Source organism: Xenia sp. Carnegie-2017, unplaced genomic scaffold, assembly GCF_021976095.1.
Source record: "Xenia sp. Carnegie-2017 unplaced genomic scaffold, XeniaSp_v1 HiC_scaffold_25, whole genome shotgun sequence".
NCBI lineage: Eukaryota > Metazoa > Cnidaria > Anthozoa > Malacalcyonacea > Xeniidae > Xenia > Xenia sp. Carnegie-2017.
Window position 1 is genome coordinate 358,749 of NW_025813488.1, and position 14,947 is coordinate 373,695.

A 14,947-nucleotide genomic window follows, 5' to 3' on the forward strand; every position below is an offset into this window, starting at 1 on the left:
CAGAAAAAGAAACATTTCATGACACCGGTAAGCAACGTAAGATTGTTTACTATTTAAAGTGTTCAGTGTTTTGTTTTAAGTCAATACTTGAAGTGTGATCGTATATATTTTGTGAATGTTTTTACTACTAAGTTTTGCCTGGACCCCGTGCTCAAAAACATGGCGGTAATGGTGGATTTTGGTTGTCAAAACTTCCACTTTGAAAAAAATTTTTAACATTCGCTCCCTCCGGAATCCGGATTTCTATTACTGCTTATATTAATGACAACCAGCGAAAATAACTACGATACCGTAAGCATAAAATATTGAAAATAACGCTTCAGGTTTTTGTGAAATAGACACACACATTTAAATGAGGAAAATCTACGGTAAAATAACGTACATTTTTGTCAAGTAATGCTTTAGCTATATTAGAAATATATATCAAACGGCAATCTTTACACTGTCAATGTGTCGTTTAGCTTTAATGCCTAATCCCATGCACATTACTTGTGTTTTTGACTGTTTGTGAACAGCTTGGTGCAACTGTCTTTCTCGAATAGAAGGTAAATTTTAGTTAAAATGTCTAAAAAGGAGTTAGAAAAGTTAGCTTACCCATACGACTTAAGTCGACTGGAAATATAAGTAGGTAGGTATTTTTTTTGAGTTTTTTTGGTATGATTGATTCTGGGTGTCTAATAAGGTATTATAATATTCTGATAAATCTACTGAGAACGTATGAAGAAATATCTTGAAATATCTTGAAGAAAATGTATTGTGGTTGTCTTTCCGCTGACTTTGAAAACCAAAATCCGCCATGTTTTTGACCACGCGGCCGCACGCTAATAATTTATTGTAATTTGGTTGTCATTTCCCCTCCAGGTCTTATAGAAATCAATGGTCGAACCAGTCGAGCCATCCCGCTTATCAGTCAGCCAGTTAATATAATTCTAGATATGTTTTTATATACTGATCTGTTTGCTAATGTAGTATTTGTATAAGTTTTCATACATAAAACAGAATTTTGACGATGTAATCCAGACGATTACAGAACGAAAATTTAATGATAAAAAAAAATTGTAATCATAAATTTGATAAATAATTTTTTAACAATAAACGTGGCGTGACTGATTTGACATACCCTAGATCTGCCCCTGCTTTCAACTTACGCAGACACGAAAAAGTATACTGTCCACTAAGGGATGAGGAAAAAATGTCTGAATCAGATTCAGACAGTCAGGGAATGCATTTCGAAGATAATGTTTCTACAAGTTCAACAGATGGATCTGAAAGTTCAATGTCAATAGAAAATGAGGCTGAAACTGGAGAGGAAACTGATCCTTGGATGCCTTTGACAGAAGAAGCAAGGGAAAGAAGTAATGTAGATTTTGATGAGATGAAAGAAAGCCTTGTGAACAGTGGTCTGGATGAGCAGACAGCTGAAAATCAAGCATATTCTAACATTCTACCAAAACTTCAAAAAGAATTGGAAAGTATTTATATATGCAACGTCTTATGTGGATAAACCAACTGAAAAAAGATCCCATCCACAGAAAAATAATGCATACGAACAGAGCGTTTATAGAAAATGACGAATTTGATCCACAGGAAGCTATGGAAGCAGCTATCGATAAGAGAAAGTTTCTCATCTACATACTTTCAAAAGAGTAAAGCTTTAGTGAGATTGCCAATGATGAAGAAGATTAACTTTGATAGATGAATTCATTTCATAATAACTTGTATCTTATTTTAAAGTGACGTTGTTCAATAAAATCTTTTGATTTTCAGTTTAGTGTGAAAATTACTTTAATATTCCATAGCTGTAAAAATCCTCTGCTATTGTTTCTATCTCTATCTGTTTAATGGAAACATGCTAAGAAAGCCTCCTAGAGCTATACATACTGCGCGAAGCTCGATGTTTTTGAAATATTTTGCGCTTTCATAAGATGAGAAGGGAAATTCCTTAAAGTGATGATGCATGAAATAGCTCGAATAATATTACGCTTACGGCACACTTCTACCTATATACGCGACTTTCAGCAGTAAACCGGTTATTGTAAGCCTGAAAAAACTAAAATTGTTGTGCCACATCGCATCTTGAATGCATAAGTTCATAAATTTAAACCACTATAGGCAGATAGGCTTGTGGTTATCAATATTAAAGGCGCGTTGCACTTTTGTCAGTTGATTGCCCTAACTTCTTCGTTTAAATTCTCCTAATACAATCTCTAGCAACCAGTAAAACAAACGCATACTAAAATAAAAATAATGTTTGTAAATCTAAGAAGGACAGAGTTAAAACAATAATTATAATCTCAATAATAAACAAGTCGCCCTTTTAACTCGGTTAAAGAAGTATCTTGATCTCGAGTTTTGAGGCGGCGCTTTACATAAATATAATATTGGATACGTTATTTGAATGCTTTTGTTTGACATGTTTGACATACTACATAATTTGATCCAGGCGAGTAGTAAAGATGTATCAATAAATAACTCTTTTTATAACGTCTCATGATCGAGTCGACCGAGTACTTTTAAGCTGGCAGGTCACAAGTGCATTGCTATTTCATTGGAATAATTTCAAATTTGATGGCATGCATTCACTTGCATGTTGCAGTAATAAATATTAAAGAAAGCGGGTGAATATTATGAAGATGCTTTCCTTGTCACAAAATGCCACAAAATATAACATTCGATTTTGCCTTTTCCTTTGGTGGAGCCTTCATTTGACTTTATACCATTCTAATTTTTCTATAAACTCACAAAATCAGCAGAGCACCCCACGATGCAAAAGAGACGTTAATAAATCCAAAATACAAATAATAAATATTGCAATTAGATGCTGCAAAAGCTTGAAGAATCTCTTATTACAAGTAAATACGCATGCTCAGTGCTTACAAGTATTGAATTTCCTCCGTTTTTGCGTATACGTGTGGACAGGCGAAAAAGGACAGTCTCATAGCAACATATTGAAAAGCGACAACCTTATTCTTGACTTGCAACCATTCTCTTGAGATTTGCCAAACAATGTTGCTCAACGCGGCTGGTACCAAAAACAACTCTGATAAAATATTCTTTTATATCATACCACCGAAGCAAATTTGTCGAAAGTTTAAGAGCTTTTAGAAGTATTCTATCGTGACTGAATCAACTATTTAACAAACAATGTGGCACTTGGGATATGAGGACTAGGTGATGCAGTATTTGCTCGAGTTCGTCAACCATTTTCAGCATACTCATATAATCGCTCTCGAAACATTAGCTGCAAATGAACATTCTCGTCACATATCGGGGGAAGTATGTATACTTCGTTTTTTTTTATCATTTACTGGTAATCTATGATGTTTGGCAGCTTTACCACATTTATCGAGTGTGGCAGCTTGGTAATATGCTATATTATATATTGTCTAACAAATGTGTTGTCTAAAAACTGTGTTGTCTAATGATATGTCATACTGTAAATATACTAACTGTATTTGATACAGTGAACTCTATCGCCTTGCAAACTTGTATTGTATTGCCTGAAGATTAGCAGTTATTAAAACAGTATTTTAACCCAACAACTAAAAGTTTTTAATTAAGAATTTTATATCGTTTCTCTTTGTGTAACGTAAGAAATTAAGCAAAACAATAGGGAAAATCCTGGGGGAAACCCCATCTCTCCTAACTGCACATGCGTAGTACTTGTTATTTGTGCGTGCGTGCGTAGGTTGCACTAAAGGATGGCAACTTGAATTTATCGAAGCGCGTAAATCACAGAACTTGAAGAAATATTTCTCTTAATTGTGCACCTGTCTCGCTTAAGGGGCAACGGATTCTGGTTAAATAGGTTATTATCTATCTACTCATATAAAAATTATGTAGCCTCGAGAGGGGTGTAACGGAATTACATCTTTTCGACGCTTATCCTACTGCCTAGTAAGCAAATGATCCAACTTCAGTTTTCGTTATTTTATACATGGTTGGGTTATCCAGTGTAAATATTGTACGTCTAGGTACTTACTATGTAATAGTATTAACATATCGTTGTGTCTCCACAAAACGGATGCTAGACGTCACATGCACGATAATTAGCACAATAAAACAGATTAGTTGCTGACTGCTGAGTCAGTACATAATTGTATTGGCAAAGCAACCGAGGCGAAGATAAGTTGAGAGAAAAATGGCAGAAGAAATTGTTCTTATCACTGGAACATCCGCTGGTCTTGGTCTTTCGACAGTTTATGTGCTTGCAAAGCAAACAGACAAGAAATTTAAAGTGTACGCATCAATGAGAAAGTCAAGCAAGAGAGATGAATTGTTAGAGAAAACTGCTGGTTGTCGCAATGTTGTTGTAATCGAAATGGATGTTTGTTCAGAAGATTCTGTGAACGCTGCTGTAAAAGAAATTCTGGAGAAGGAGGGAAGAATCGATGTTGTTGGTACGATTTCAATTAATGTCATTTTGAATTTTAGCTACTTGTCGGACAATTTGTACCATTTTGATGTTAGATTTAAGTTTACAAAGGAAATTTGTTTTTATTGCATTCATATGACAATAACGTTTTCACATGAGCCAAAAAGGAAGTGTGAGATACGGCATATTTTTAGTGCGGCACAGTTCTGTTGAACAAAATTAAAATGACGAAGCGTGCCAAACCCAAACAACAGCATTTCTTTTACGTAAATGCAAATTTTTCAAATTTAAATCCACCAAAGCGTACAGTCATTTATACAAATGACTTCGCTAGTATTTTTTCAAAAGTTTGTACTATTTTTTACGTTCCTCGCTATACCACCGTATTGAACTTTTGCAGTCTTATGTCTATTGAAATACAAGAATGAAACGTCTGACTGATCTTAGACAATGTGAATAGTCGACTTAGCTTTCGGATGTATCTGCCTGCCCGAGAATGTAAACAAGCTAAGTCATTAGTAAGGTAAAGTAAGTGGTTTGAAGCCGGGAGTATCGTTACATGTTTGTAAATGTAGATCGTCCAGGTTGGCATAGTCCTGAGAAGGACTGTTTTTGTTGTTGTTGACTGACGTTTCGACAACCTTAGCGGTAGACATCTTCAGAGTCAAATGAGGAGTAAACGTCAGGTTAGCCGTATTTGTTATCTGGTTCTTAAGTCATTGTATTGTGTGTACAGGAAATGTGTATTGTCATTGTGAAAAAGTGTGAAGTGAAATATTTTTACTTTTAGTTGTGATGTTTGATTTAAGCCCGCCGCACACTGGTGAACTTGCCGCGCGTACTTGTTATTCGTGACAAGTGTGATCGACAAAAGTTCCTAGTGTACGCGGAAGTTTTGAACAACATTTGTCATTCGTGACAGATGAGTCAAATATCAAACGCGTTTGATATTTTTTGTCACGAGTGACAAAAAATCCTAGTGTGCGGAGAGCAAGCAGCAAGTGCGCTGTAAATGACAAGAATGCGCACGCGCGAGATTGAGAAAACAAAATGGCAGATTTGTTGAACGCGTTGAACTCATTGTTGGACGACGACAATTTCTCAGAGGACGAAGAAGCGCTGCTACTACTTTTATTGCTACGAAGACGTCGTAGAAGGTTAAGGGCAGCAAATCGTAAAATATGGACGAAACAGTGGCTCTTAAGAAGAAAAACACAAGGTGTCTGTGATAATTTATTGAGAGAGCTCGCAGTAGAAGATCCTGAACAGTTCCGGCAGTATCATAGATTGGACAGGCAATCATTTGAAGATATTTTGAAGATTGTTTTTCCATACATTGTGAAACAAGACACGCAAATGAGGACAGCGTTAAAACCTCGCGAACGACTGGCAGTAACCCTGCGATTTCTTGCAACAGGTACGTAGAATTACGTATAGTGATTGAACACTTGGTCAGAGAAAGCAGTTCTCTTACTGTTTTTATTATTTTCCCATTTTAGGTGAAACATTTCGTAGTCTGTCATTCCAGTTTAAAATTGGCGAGCATACAATTTCGAATATTGTTGAGGAAACATGCCATGCTTTGTATATCTCGTTAAATGAAACTTGATTGGAGGCAAGTTATTAAACATTTATAACAAATATCGCTAGTATTATTAACAATAGCTGTTTACATACATTAAGAGCTCATGTTATCATAGGCAGATGAGTCTTGACCTGAATTAAGCTCTGTAGAGATTGGTGAAGACCACATATTAACAACAGGACGGCTCAATCCACCATCTATTGGGGAAGATGTGTTATATCGTTGACTATTTGTCATACAATTGCTGATGGGGTGCATGTTGTTTTGTGCATAAGGTGGTTGAAACATATGTTGGTGCATAGCTACTGGCGCTCTTGTGCTATGATGTGTAAGTTCCCCTGATTGAGCCTGGAACAGTATTTCATTAATTTTGTATTGTGCCAAGTGCCTTACAGTGGGGGGAAGTTCAGACAACGACTGCGTGATATAATGACCAAATGATTCATCCGGGTTATTACATTCCTTTCGAGACATTTCTCTGCTTCTTTTTCTTGAGATGTTTTTTGCCAAAGAAATCATGAGATTGTATTCTTCATCTGCCTGCCTTTTTCTATTTGGCTTTATACGTGTTGGCTGTTTGGTACTAGAAATGGGACAGTCAACCTCATTCTCAAGACTGTTGCTTGGTGTTGCTGTATCATTAAAAGTGTCGTCATCATCATCATTGTTTTGATCATCAACTTCATCAGCAATTGTTATGCATGATGGTGAATTGGAATCGTCCTAGAAGCATTTAATAAATGAACATCCATTAGTTTAACATAAGCAAATTTATGATGTAATTGCTTTTATTTTCTTCAACTACAGACTCCATCTAGTGCAGAAGAATGGAAGGCTGTTGCAGACCAATTTGAAAAAAAATGGAACTATACTGGCTGCATTGGAGCTCTAGATGGGAAACACATAGCCATACAACAACCAAATAGTAGTGGATCAGAATTTTTCAACTACAAGCATTTTTTCAGTGTTTTGCTTTTAGCTCTAGTAGATGCAAACTACAAGTTTGTCTATGTCAATGTTGGAGCAGCAGGCCGTGCATGAGATGCTGGCGTGTATAATGAGTCTAGCTTGCGAAAAGCTGTTGTTGAAAATACTCTTGGTCTACCATTACCAATTGAAATTCCAGGATTTTCATCAAAAATACATTACCACATTGTGGGTGATGATGCTTTCCCATTGAGCAAAACAATGATGAAGCCATTCCCTCACAGGAATTTAAATAAAGAGAAAAGAGTCTTTAACTATAGATTGTCTCGTGCCAGACGGGTAGTAGAAAATGCTTTTGGGATTCTTGCCAGCAGATGGCGTGTGTTCCTAACTACAATAAGATTGTGTCCTGACAAGGTTACCTATCTAATTCTAGCTGCTTGTTGCTTGCATAACTATATGATAGAAAAGAATAAATTAGGTTATACAGCACCAGCAGATGTAGAGGATGACAATCATCTTGTCACACCCGTTGATTTTTAATAGCCGTTGTCTATAGTCAGTACTGTAAGTAATGCATTTTGCCGAGTTCCAGTCAATGTTGCGTTTTGTGATTCGGTGATGTTCGGCAATGTGATTAGTTTTGTCTTGTTTCTTAGTAGCTCGTTTGTGTTCAGTAAGTCTTATGTTTAAGTTCCTGCCAGTTTCCCCGATATAGGAGGCGTGGCAGTCGGAGCAGTTTATTTTGTAAACTGCACCTTGTCGTTCGTTGGGTTGTTCTTTGTCCTTTATATTCGTTAGTACTTGTCGTAACGTTGTGATTGGTTTATGTGCGACACGTATGTTGTATGGTCGTAAGATACGCGAGATAGTCTCAGACGACCTTTGATGTAAGGTATCGTTGCTGTTGTCACTGAGTTGTTCGTCTCGTTGGGTTCGTTGGGTTTGTAAGTGTTGCGTTTGATAAAGTCAGAGTTATAGTTGTTTTTGTCAAAAACACGTTTGAGATAGTTGTTTTCGTTGTGTAGAGCGTCCGGTGAATCACATATGATTTGTGCACGTCTTGTTAATGTTCTGATTGTGGTGGCTTTGTGTGATGTAGGGTTGTAAGATGATTGGTCTAGTAGTCGGTCAGTATGTGTTGGCTTGCGATAAACTGTTGTTCGTAGTTTTTGATTGTCATGTTTTACCAAACAGTCGAGAAAAGGAAGAGTTCCGTTTTCTTCGACATCTTTGGTAAATTGTATGTGGCTGTTCTGTTTGTTGATGTGAGTGTGAAAGTCATCAATCTCGTCTGCATGTAGTGCTGTGATTGTGTCATCTACGTAGCGAAACCAAAAAGGTAGTGCATGTTTGTAAGTCGTGAGCGCCCGTTCCTCTATAGATTGCATTACAATTTCAGCAACTACAACAGAAACGAGTGAGCCCATTGCTGCTCCATGTAATTGTTTGTAGTGTGTACCTTTGTACTGGAAGTAAGTCGAGATGAGGCAGAGCTCCAGTAACTCCATAATGTCTTTTGTCGGTAATGGCAGTACGTCAGTGGTGTTTGTAATGAGTGTTTTTGTACAAGTAAGTTCCAGATTAAGTGGAATACTGGTGAACAGTGATTTCACATCAAAAGACACTAGAATATAGTTGTCGGGCATTTGTATAGTGCTCACTTTTTTAATGAAAGTTTCAATGGATTGTAGCTTGTGTTTTGATTTGTGTGTAAGTGGTTGCAGTATGTCAGCCAAGTACTTTGAAAGTTCGTAAGTAGGCGAACCACAGAATGATACAATTGGTCGCAATTTGTGGTTTGTGAAGTTTTGGTAGTCTGTATACCTGGGTGGTCGTTGTACTGAACATCTGAGTAGATATTAAATACGTTCAGATATAATGTTAGATTTTCTCATAGAGAAGATCTTGTTGTTAAGTTTGCGTACTAGTGATGGTGTTGGGTCTCGTTTGAGTTGTTCGTATGTTTGTCTGTCGTTAACAAGGGTGTCCATTCTGTTGAAGTAATCATTCCTGTCCATGACCACAGCCACGCGTCCTTTGTCTGCTTGTATTTGTTATTGACTCACATAAGTGTGAGTCAATAAAATGACTTTTTTTTGACTCTGAAGATGACTACCGCTAGGTTGTCGAAACGTCAGTCAACAACAACAACAACAGTTCTTCTCAGGACTATAGCAACCTGCACGATCTATATTTACAAACATGTAACGATACTCCCGGGTTCAAATCATTTACTTTATAACGATCATTTGGACGACAGAGCGAACAACTTGCTAACGACTACATACGTTTTGCAAGCAACGTCAGACGCATACGCCAAAAACTCTGGTTCAACCACCGCTGCAAGGATTTTGGTCTCGTTCCGGCAGAACTTAGAATTAAGTCCCCGTTGAACACACAAGAGGCTATTCAGACTGTCAAATCCACCAGCAGACGACTGATACGAGCACGGATTAACGACTGTCACAGACGAATCAATTATTACATCAAACAACAAGAACAAAGACTGAAAAAACTGAAGGAACTCATACCAACGACAGTTAGTGATACTTTACTTTCTATGCAGGGGCGGATCCAGCTTCTGGGCTGACCGTGGCCCTGTGACGTAGCAAACGCCTTCGGCGCGAGGCAACGCTAGGGGGGTCTGGGGGCAACGCTAGGGGGGTCTATAATCTCATCTAAAAAAATTCTAATATCGCCATTTTCTTAATTCTGTTCGGATAGAAAAATAAAAATTTTACTTACCTTGTGGTGTCTGATGTAAAATCAACGCAGTTTCCGTACCTTTCTGTAATCACAGAATTGTTGCCGCAGGAGTGAGAGAAAGATGAAGCATGTTATTTTTGCAGTGAATAACCAAAAGACAGTTCACTACAAAAATATAATTCCCCATCATTGTTGCCCCATCAAATGGTCTTTTTCGAAAAGCAGCAAGGATGCTTTTGCTAACAGCCATAAAGATGGCAAGACTAATAAAAGCAATGTTCAAAGGTGGTCTTCTTCCAACAACACCAAAGATGTTTATCCAACAACCGTAAAGATTGCAAGATTAATAAAAGCAATGTTCAAAGGCGATCTTCTTCCAACAGCAGCAAAGATGTTTATCCAACAATCGTAAAGATGGCAAGATTAATAAAAGCAATGTTCAAAGGTGATCTTCTTCCAACAGCAGCAAAGATGTTTATCCAATAATCGTAAAGATTGCAAGATTAATAAAAGCAATGTTCAAAGGTGATCTTCTTCCAACAGCAGCAAAGATGTTTATCCAACAATCGTAAAGATTGCAAGATTAATAAAAGCAATGTTCAAAGGTGATCTTCTTCCAACAGCAGCAAAGATGTTTATCCAACAATCGTTATGCTGGGACTCGATGACAGGATGGGTAGAATAGTATTTTGCATTTTCAAACATTTCAACACTAGTTAGGAATCTCAAGTAAATAGAGAGAGTCTCATTCCCAACTAATGCAATAGAACATGCATTGAACAGACAATTCCCATTGGCTAAAGTACTAAAAGAAAAATCAGTATTTAAGTATCAATGGCTGCTTTGTTATACCAAGCTATACCTGGAAACAAATCTGCTAGACTGACTCTGACATTAGAATAAATAAGGGTAACCAATACAGTTAAAGATAGACTAATAATATTGAAATTGAGAAAGTTATTTTCTCTTTGTGTTAATTTGGTAACATCATGATAAAGTCAAAGTCACAGGCAGGTAGTCTAAGATTTGGAACTAGTCTAGGCATGTCGAACAGGATTCAGACGACTTATTGATTCCATCTACTATAGCATCAATATTCTATATAACCCGTGAAAGAAAGTAACAGTTATTCAAAATGATATGTTAGTTTCTTTAACCAGGGGATAACATAAAATGCCAGGAATACAAGGATAATACATTATTGACTGGGTTAAATTTTAAAAAGGACTAGCTTTGACTAATATTGAAGTAAAACATTTTTTTTAACAGACAGTAACAATTAAAATTATTTAGGCCGTACATTAGACAGACTGACTATGCAAAATAATGACAGCTTTAGACATATGTTTTACATGATACACTAAATATGAATAGCTGAAAATTAACGGTTGATCATATATTTCAGGCCAAGATGTCAAACGTAAATAAAAATATAAATTACTACCCCAATACATGTAAATTCTTACCTAACAGGGACATTGGGGCCTGATCTTTCAATTTGGCTTTCAGGGAACTGCATTCTTGAAAATAAACAAGTTCGTAGCATAATATCGCCAGTAGAATTTATACGACGAAGCCTTTCCTCGTTGATTATTTTACCACAGTGTTGTCTCAAGTTAGACAATTCACCAGAAATAATTTCGCAAGCGTTCTCTTTCTGAAAGGTTTGGACGAGCTTTTCAAGAACATTGATCTTTTTAGAAGTTTCCATTGATCCTAATCGCTGAGTAGAACAAGAAGTAGCGTTTTTTCAAGTCGACAAGAACCGAGCTATTGCATATGACTTGTATTTATTGCGCAATCAAAATACATTCACCGTGGCTCACCGTGCGCACATGACCAAAACGTTCCCTGTGATTGGCTTGCAACGCTGCACCGTGGCTGAAGGTTACTATATTTAGCAACTATTGCGAAATTTTCTGAACGCTGACCGTGGCTCTTCATTCTGAGATTGCAGGTTCGAATTTACGAACATATTCCGAGCATATTCATGGCGTATTCGGCAAGATTCGAGACGCTTTCGGTGATTTTACAGTTCAGAGTTTAACTGGATGATAATACTATTTTAACAAGACGTTTAATTTGAAGTTTTTGTTCTGTTAACACAAATTTTTGAAAAAAAAATTACAAAATTCATTCAATTTTTGCTTTTGATCGAATTTTGCTGTATTTGAGCAAAATTTTTAATCATGAAAAAGTCAACCATGGAAAAACTTAAGTGGCAGAATTCTGACCGTGGCGCAAGCCACTTTCGCCATGGCCTAGATCCGCCCCTGCTATGATACAAACTATTGCAGAGAAACGAGCAAACAAGACAGAGACACAACACAAAATGAAACAACAACAAAAACTTGAACGTTTAAAACAAACTAAAACACGTACAAGACATAAACAGACGATAACTGGGTGAGGAATATTTCTTCCCGCTCATTAGACGAAACTAAAACACGACTACTATCTTACGGACTAAAACATTCCATAACACCTAGACGAATCCCGACTGAGACGATAGTATCAAGTGTCGAGGCTGTCCTAGCGTATCAAAGAGACTTGTCAGAGACAACCAAAGACGTGATCAGAAGCAGGATAGCCTCCACTTTACAATCGTCCTCTATACGTGACAACAACTTGACAAAGGATGAACAACAAGCACTCTAACGACTAAAACACGACAACAACATTATCATTTTACCAGCAGACAAAAGGCGCATGATTGTGGTCATGGACAGGAATGATTACTTCAAAAAAATGGACACCCTTGTTAACGACAGACAAACGTACGAAAAACTCAAACGAGACCCAACACCATCACTAGTACGCAAACTTAACAGCAAGATCTTCTCCAATTAATTAGATTAGATTGCAGTGCGGTGTTTTTGAAATTAAAAGAAGATATGATCTTCGCACTTTGCTGGACAATTTAAGCAATTGTCTCATGAACCTGAAAAATTCAGGTGACTCAACGGAATTCGAACCCATGACCTTTGCGGTGCCGGTGCAGTGCTCTAACCAACTGAGCTATGTAGTCACACAGTGGAGAACAGGTCAATTTTGTTGGGCTGATCTTTCCTCGTGAAAGGAATGTCATATGTAAGAATGTTAGATGCAGTGCGGTGTTTGAAATTAAATGAAGATATGATCTTCGCACTTTTGCTGGACAATTTAAGCAATTGTCTCATGAACCTGAAAATTTCAGGTGACTCAACGGGATTCGAACCCATGATGGGTTCGAATGGGTTCGAGCGACACAAAGCAGTGAAAGGTCTTACTGAGTTACATTTTTGTACATTTTGGTTGTATTATATTTATAAATTTGACCTCAGTTTAATTACACGTGTAACCATTAAAGCTCATTTCGTTAATGCTTTCTTGTGTTATTTTAAGACTAGACATTTAATCAAAGAATTTATCTTTACTAACTTGAAAAGTTTAAGCAAATTGTAATTCAGACGGTATTTTGTTTACTTCGACTGTTCAAACGTCGCGTATTAATTTAACAAATTGATAGCATTTTACCGTTGTCTATACAGTTATAGATACACGGGTATGACTTCATTTGTGATAAAAACTAAGAAAGTGGCCACGAGCCACGACATTATTGTCAAAGGTGTTCAATTTTAAATGCCTTATTATCATCATAATGCTCTATATTTAGTGAACAACGCTGCTATTGGTTGGTGTGGTGTACTCGAAGTGCAGCCTTGGGAAAGTATTACAAGCATCTATGAGACGAACGTCTATGGGGTACTGCGCGTCATACGTTCTGTTGTCCCGTCTATGAAGAAAAACAAAAAAGGGCGCATCATTAACATCAGCTCAATTGCTGGAATACATTGTTCCCCGTTCTTCACTGTGTATGGCTCATCAAAATATGCATTAGAAGGAATTACGGATTCTTTGGCGCCTGAGCTTGCATCGTTTAATGTTCAGTAAGTATCTACAGCAGAAAGCTACATAATATATACAAAAAATTTCATTAACATAACATGCACGTTTCATACTCTCACAGATATTTTCAAAGTAATGTGGGAAGTGAGTTAAAATGAAAAAATCAAATATAACTATTTACAAGGCTTATCATCAATTATTATCAAAATACTTTTCATCGTGTTCCTTTCCGGACGAACTACTCGTTCGGGAAAGCTTTCTAATTTTCAAACACCATCCTTCCCTTAGCATCTAGTGTAGCTCCGTTCCTCTTCTCCTTCTTTAACTTAACTTTTCCTACTACCTGTAATTCAATATCTTGTAAATAGCTATATATAATGTATTCCTCACTTCGCACATTATTGCTTTGAGAATGTGTTATAAGAAATATTATATTATTTCCAGGGGCGGATCTAGGATTTTTCAAACATCAGTCATAAAACGTCGGAGGCGCTCCGCACCTTGGGAGGGGGGGAGGGGGGGTTTGAGGCATTCTCCCCTGCGAAATTTTGAATTTCAGAGCCTTGAACATGCCATTTTCAGCGTTTTAGAGCAATACAAAATGTATTTTGTGGGCATCGTTTTTGCGTAAAAACAACACATTTTGCTTACGTATTTTTCAAAAAAAAAATAAATAAATAAATGAAGTGAACGATACTTGAATGTTTTGCCAAATGTTTAGGCTCATTATCATGCCAAATATATGGCTCATTAGGATGTCTAGGAACGTAAGTTTTCGCACAATCAATGTATAAAATATACATTTCATTCTTTTTTCTTTTCAGTATTGTAACCATTCAACCAGGCGCTATAAAAACGCGAGCGCTAACTCAATTTGCCTTCAACAGTGGGCAACTACCAGATGATGACACTTCGAAATTGCTTGGAGAAAAATATGTCCAAACCTTTGCTGCCGAAGCAATAAATCAAGCTCAAACACCTGAAGAAGTGGCCGAATATATCCTAAAAGCGATTACAGACGAAAAACCACAACCGCGTTACCTCACTTCTAAAGGGTTTGAAGAATTTGCCAAATCAAAATTCTGTGATCCAACTGGTAGAATTCCTTTTGAAATGAGCAAAACATTTTTGCAATAATTTCTGTTGTGATTTTTGCTGGTGTAATCCATGATTAATAAATCTTATCTTTAACCTTGCATAATTCTCGCTTCTTATATTTATGCAGAGAAATAATTTTTCAAGAAGTAGTAAAAGTTCTTTTTCAAAAAATAAGAGGAGTTGAATGATATTATAATGATTTAAGTTTGCAATTATTGAGGATTTATTTAAGAATTTTTTGAAGGAAATTATTAATATTAGAGAGCTTTAGCAAAGACTACGAGTACGAATTACGTCATTTTGGCGCGAAAACATCGTTGTGGCAACAACAACATGTAGCCGTCATCAATCTGAGTACGATGTTT

The 14,947-nt window shown here is 36.8% G+C and overlaps 2 protein-coding genes across 2 annotated transcripts; both read left to right on the forward strand.

Annotated features, from left to right (window-relative positions):
* The first annotated feature begins 4,080 nt into the window (after positions 1-4,080).
* On the forward strand, positions 4,081-14,685 carry LOC124452895 (17-beta-hydroxysteroid dehydrogenase type 1-like). The gene is made up of 3 exons (XM_047003525.1): positions 4,081-4,400; positions 13,252-13,525; positions 14,309-14,685. Exons 1-3 carry the CDS (start codon positions 4,142-4,144, stop codon positions 14,619-14,621), a joined length of 846 nt encoding a protein of 281 aa, XP_046859481.1. The 5' UTR covers positions 4,081-4,141; the 3' UTR covers positions 14,622-14,685.
* On the forward strand, positions 5,212-7,391 carry LOC124452896. The gene is made up of 3 exons (XM_047003526.1): positions 5,212-5,792; positions 5,875-5,990; positions 6,768-7,391. The coding sequence occupies exons 1-2, from the start codon at positions 5,426-5,428 to the stop codon at positions 5,982-5,984; spliced, it is 477 nt and encodes a 158-aa protein (XP_046859482.1). The 5' UTR covers positions 5,212-5,425; the 3' UTR covers positions 5,985-5,990; positions 6,768-7,391.
* Positions 14,686-14,947: the final 262 nt, after the last annotated feature.

Coding starts and splice junctions, on each gene's coding strand:
- LOC124452896 (XM_047003526.1), top strand. CDS start 5,426: ATGGCAGATTTGTTGAACGCGTTGAACTCATTGTTGGACGACGACAAT. Junction 5,793..5,874: donor CCTGCGATTTCTTGCAACAG/GTACGTAGAATT, acceptor TTCCCATTTTAG/GTGAAACATTTCGTAGTCTG.
- LOC124452895 (XM_047003525.1), top strand. CDS start 4,142: ATGGCAGAAGAAATTGTTCTTATCACTGGAACATCCGCTGGTCTTGGT. Junction 4,401..13,251: donor GGGAAGAATCGATGTTGTTG/GTACGATTTCAA, acceptor CTCTATATTTAG/TGAACAACGCTGCTATTGGT. Junction 13,526..14,308: donor CTTGCATCGTTTAATGTTCA/GTAAGTATCTAC, acceptor TTTTCTTTTCAG/TATTGTAACCATTCAACCAG.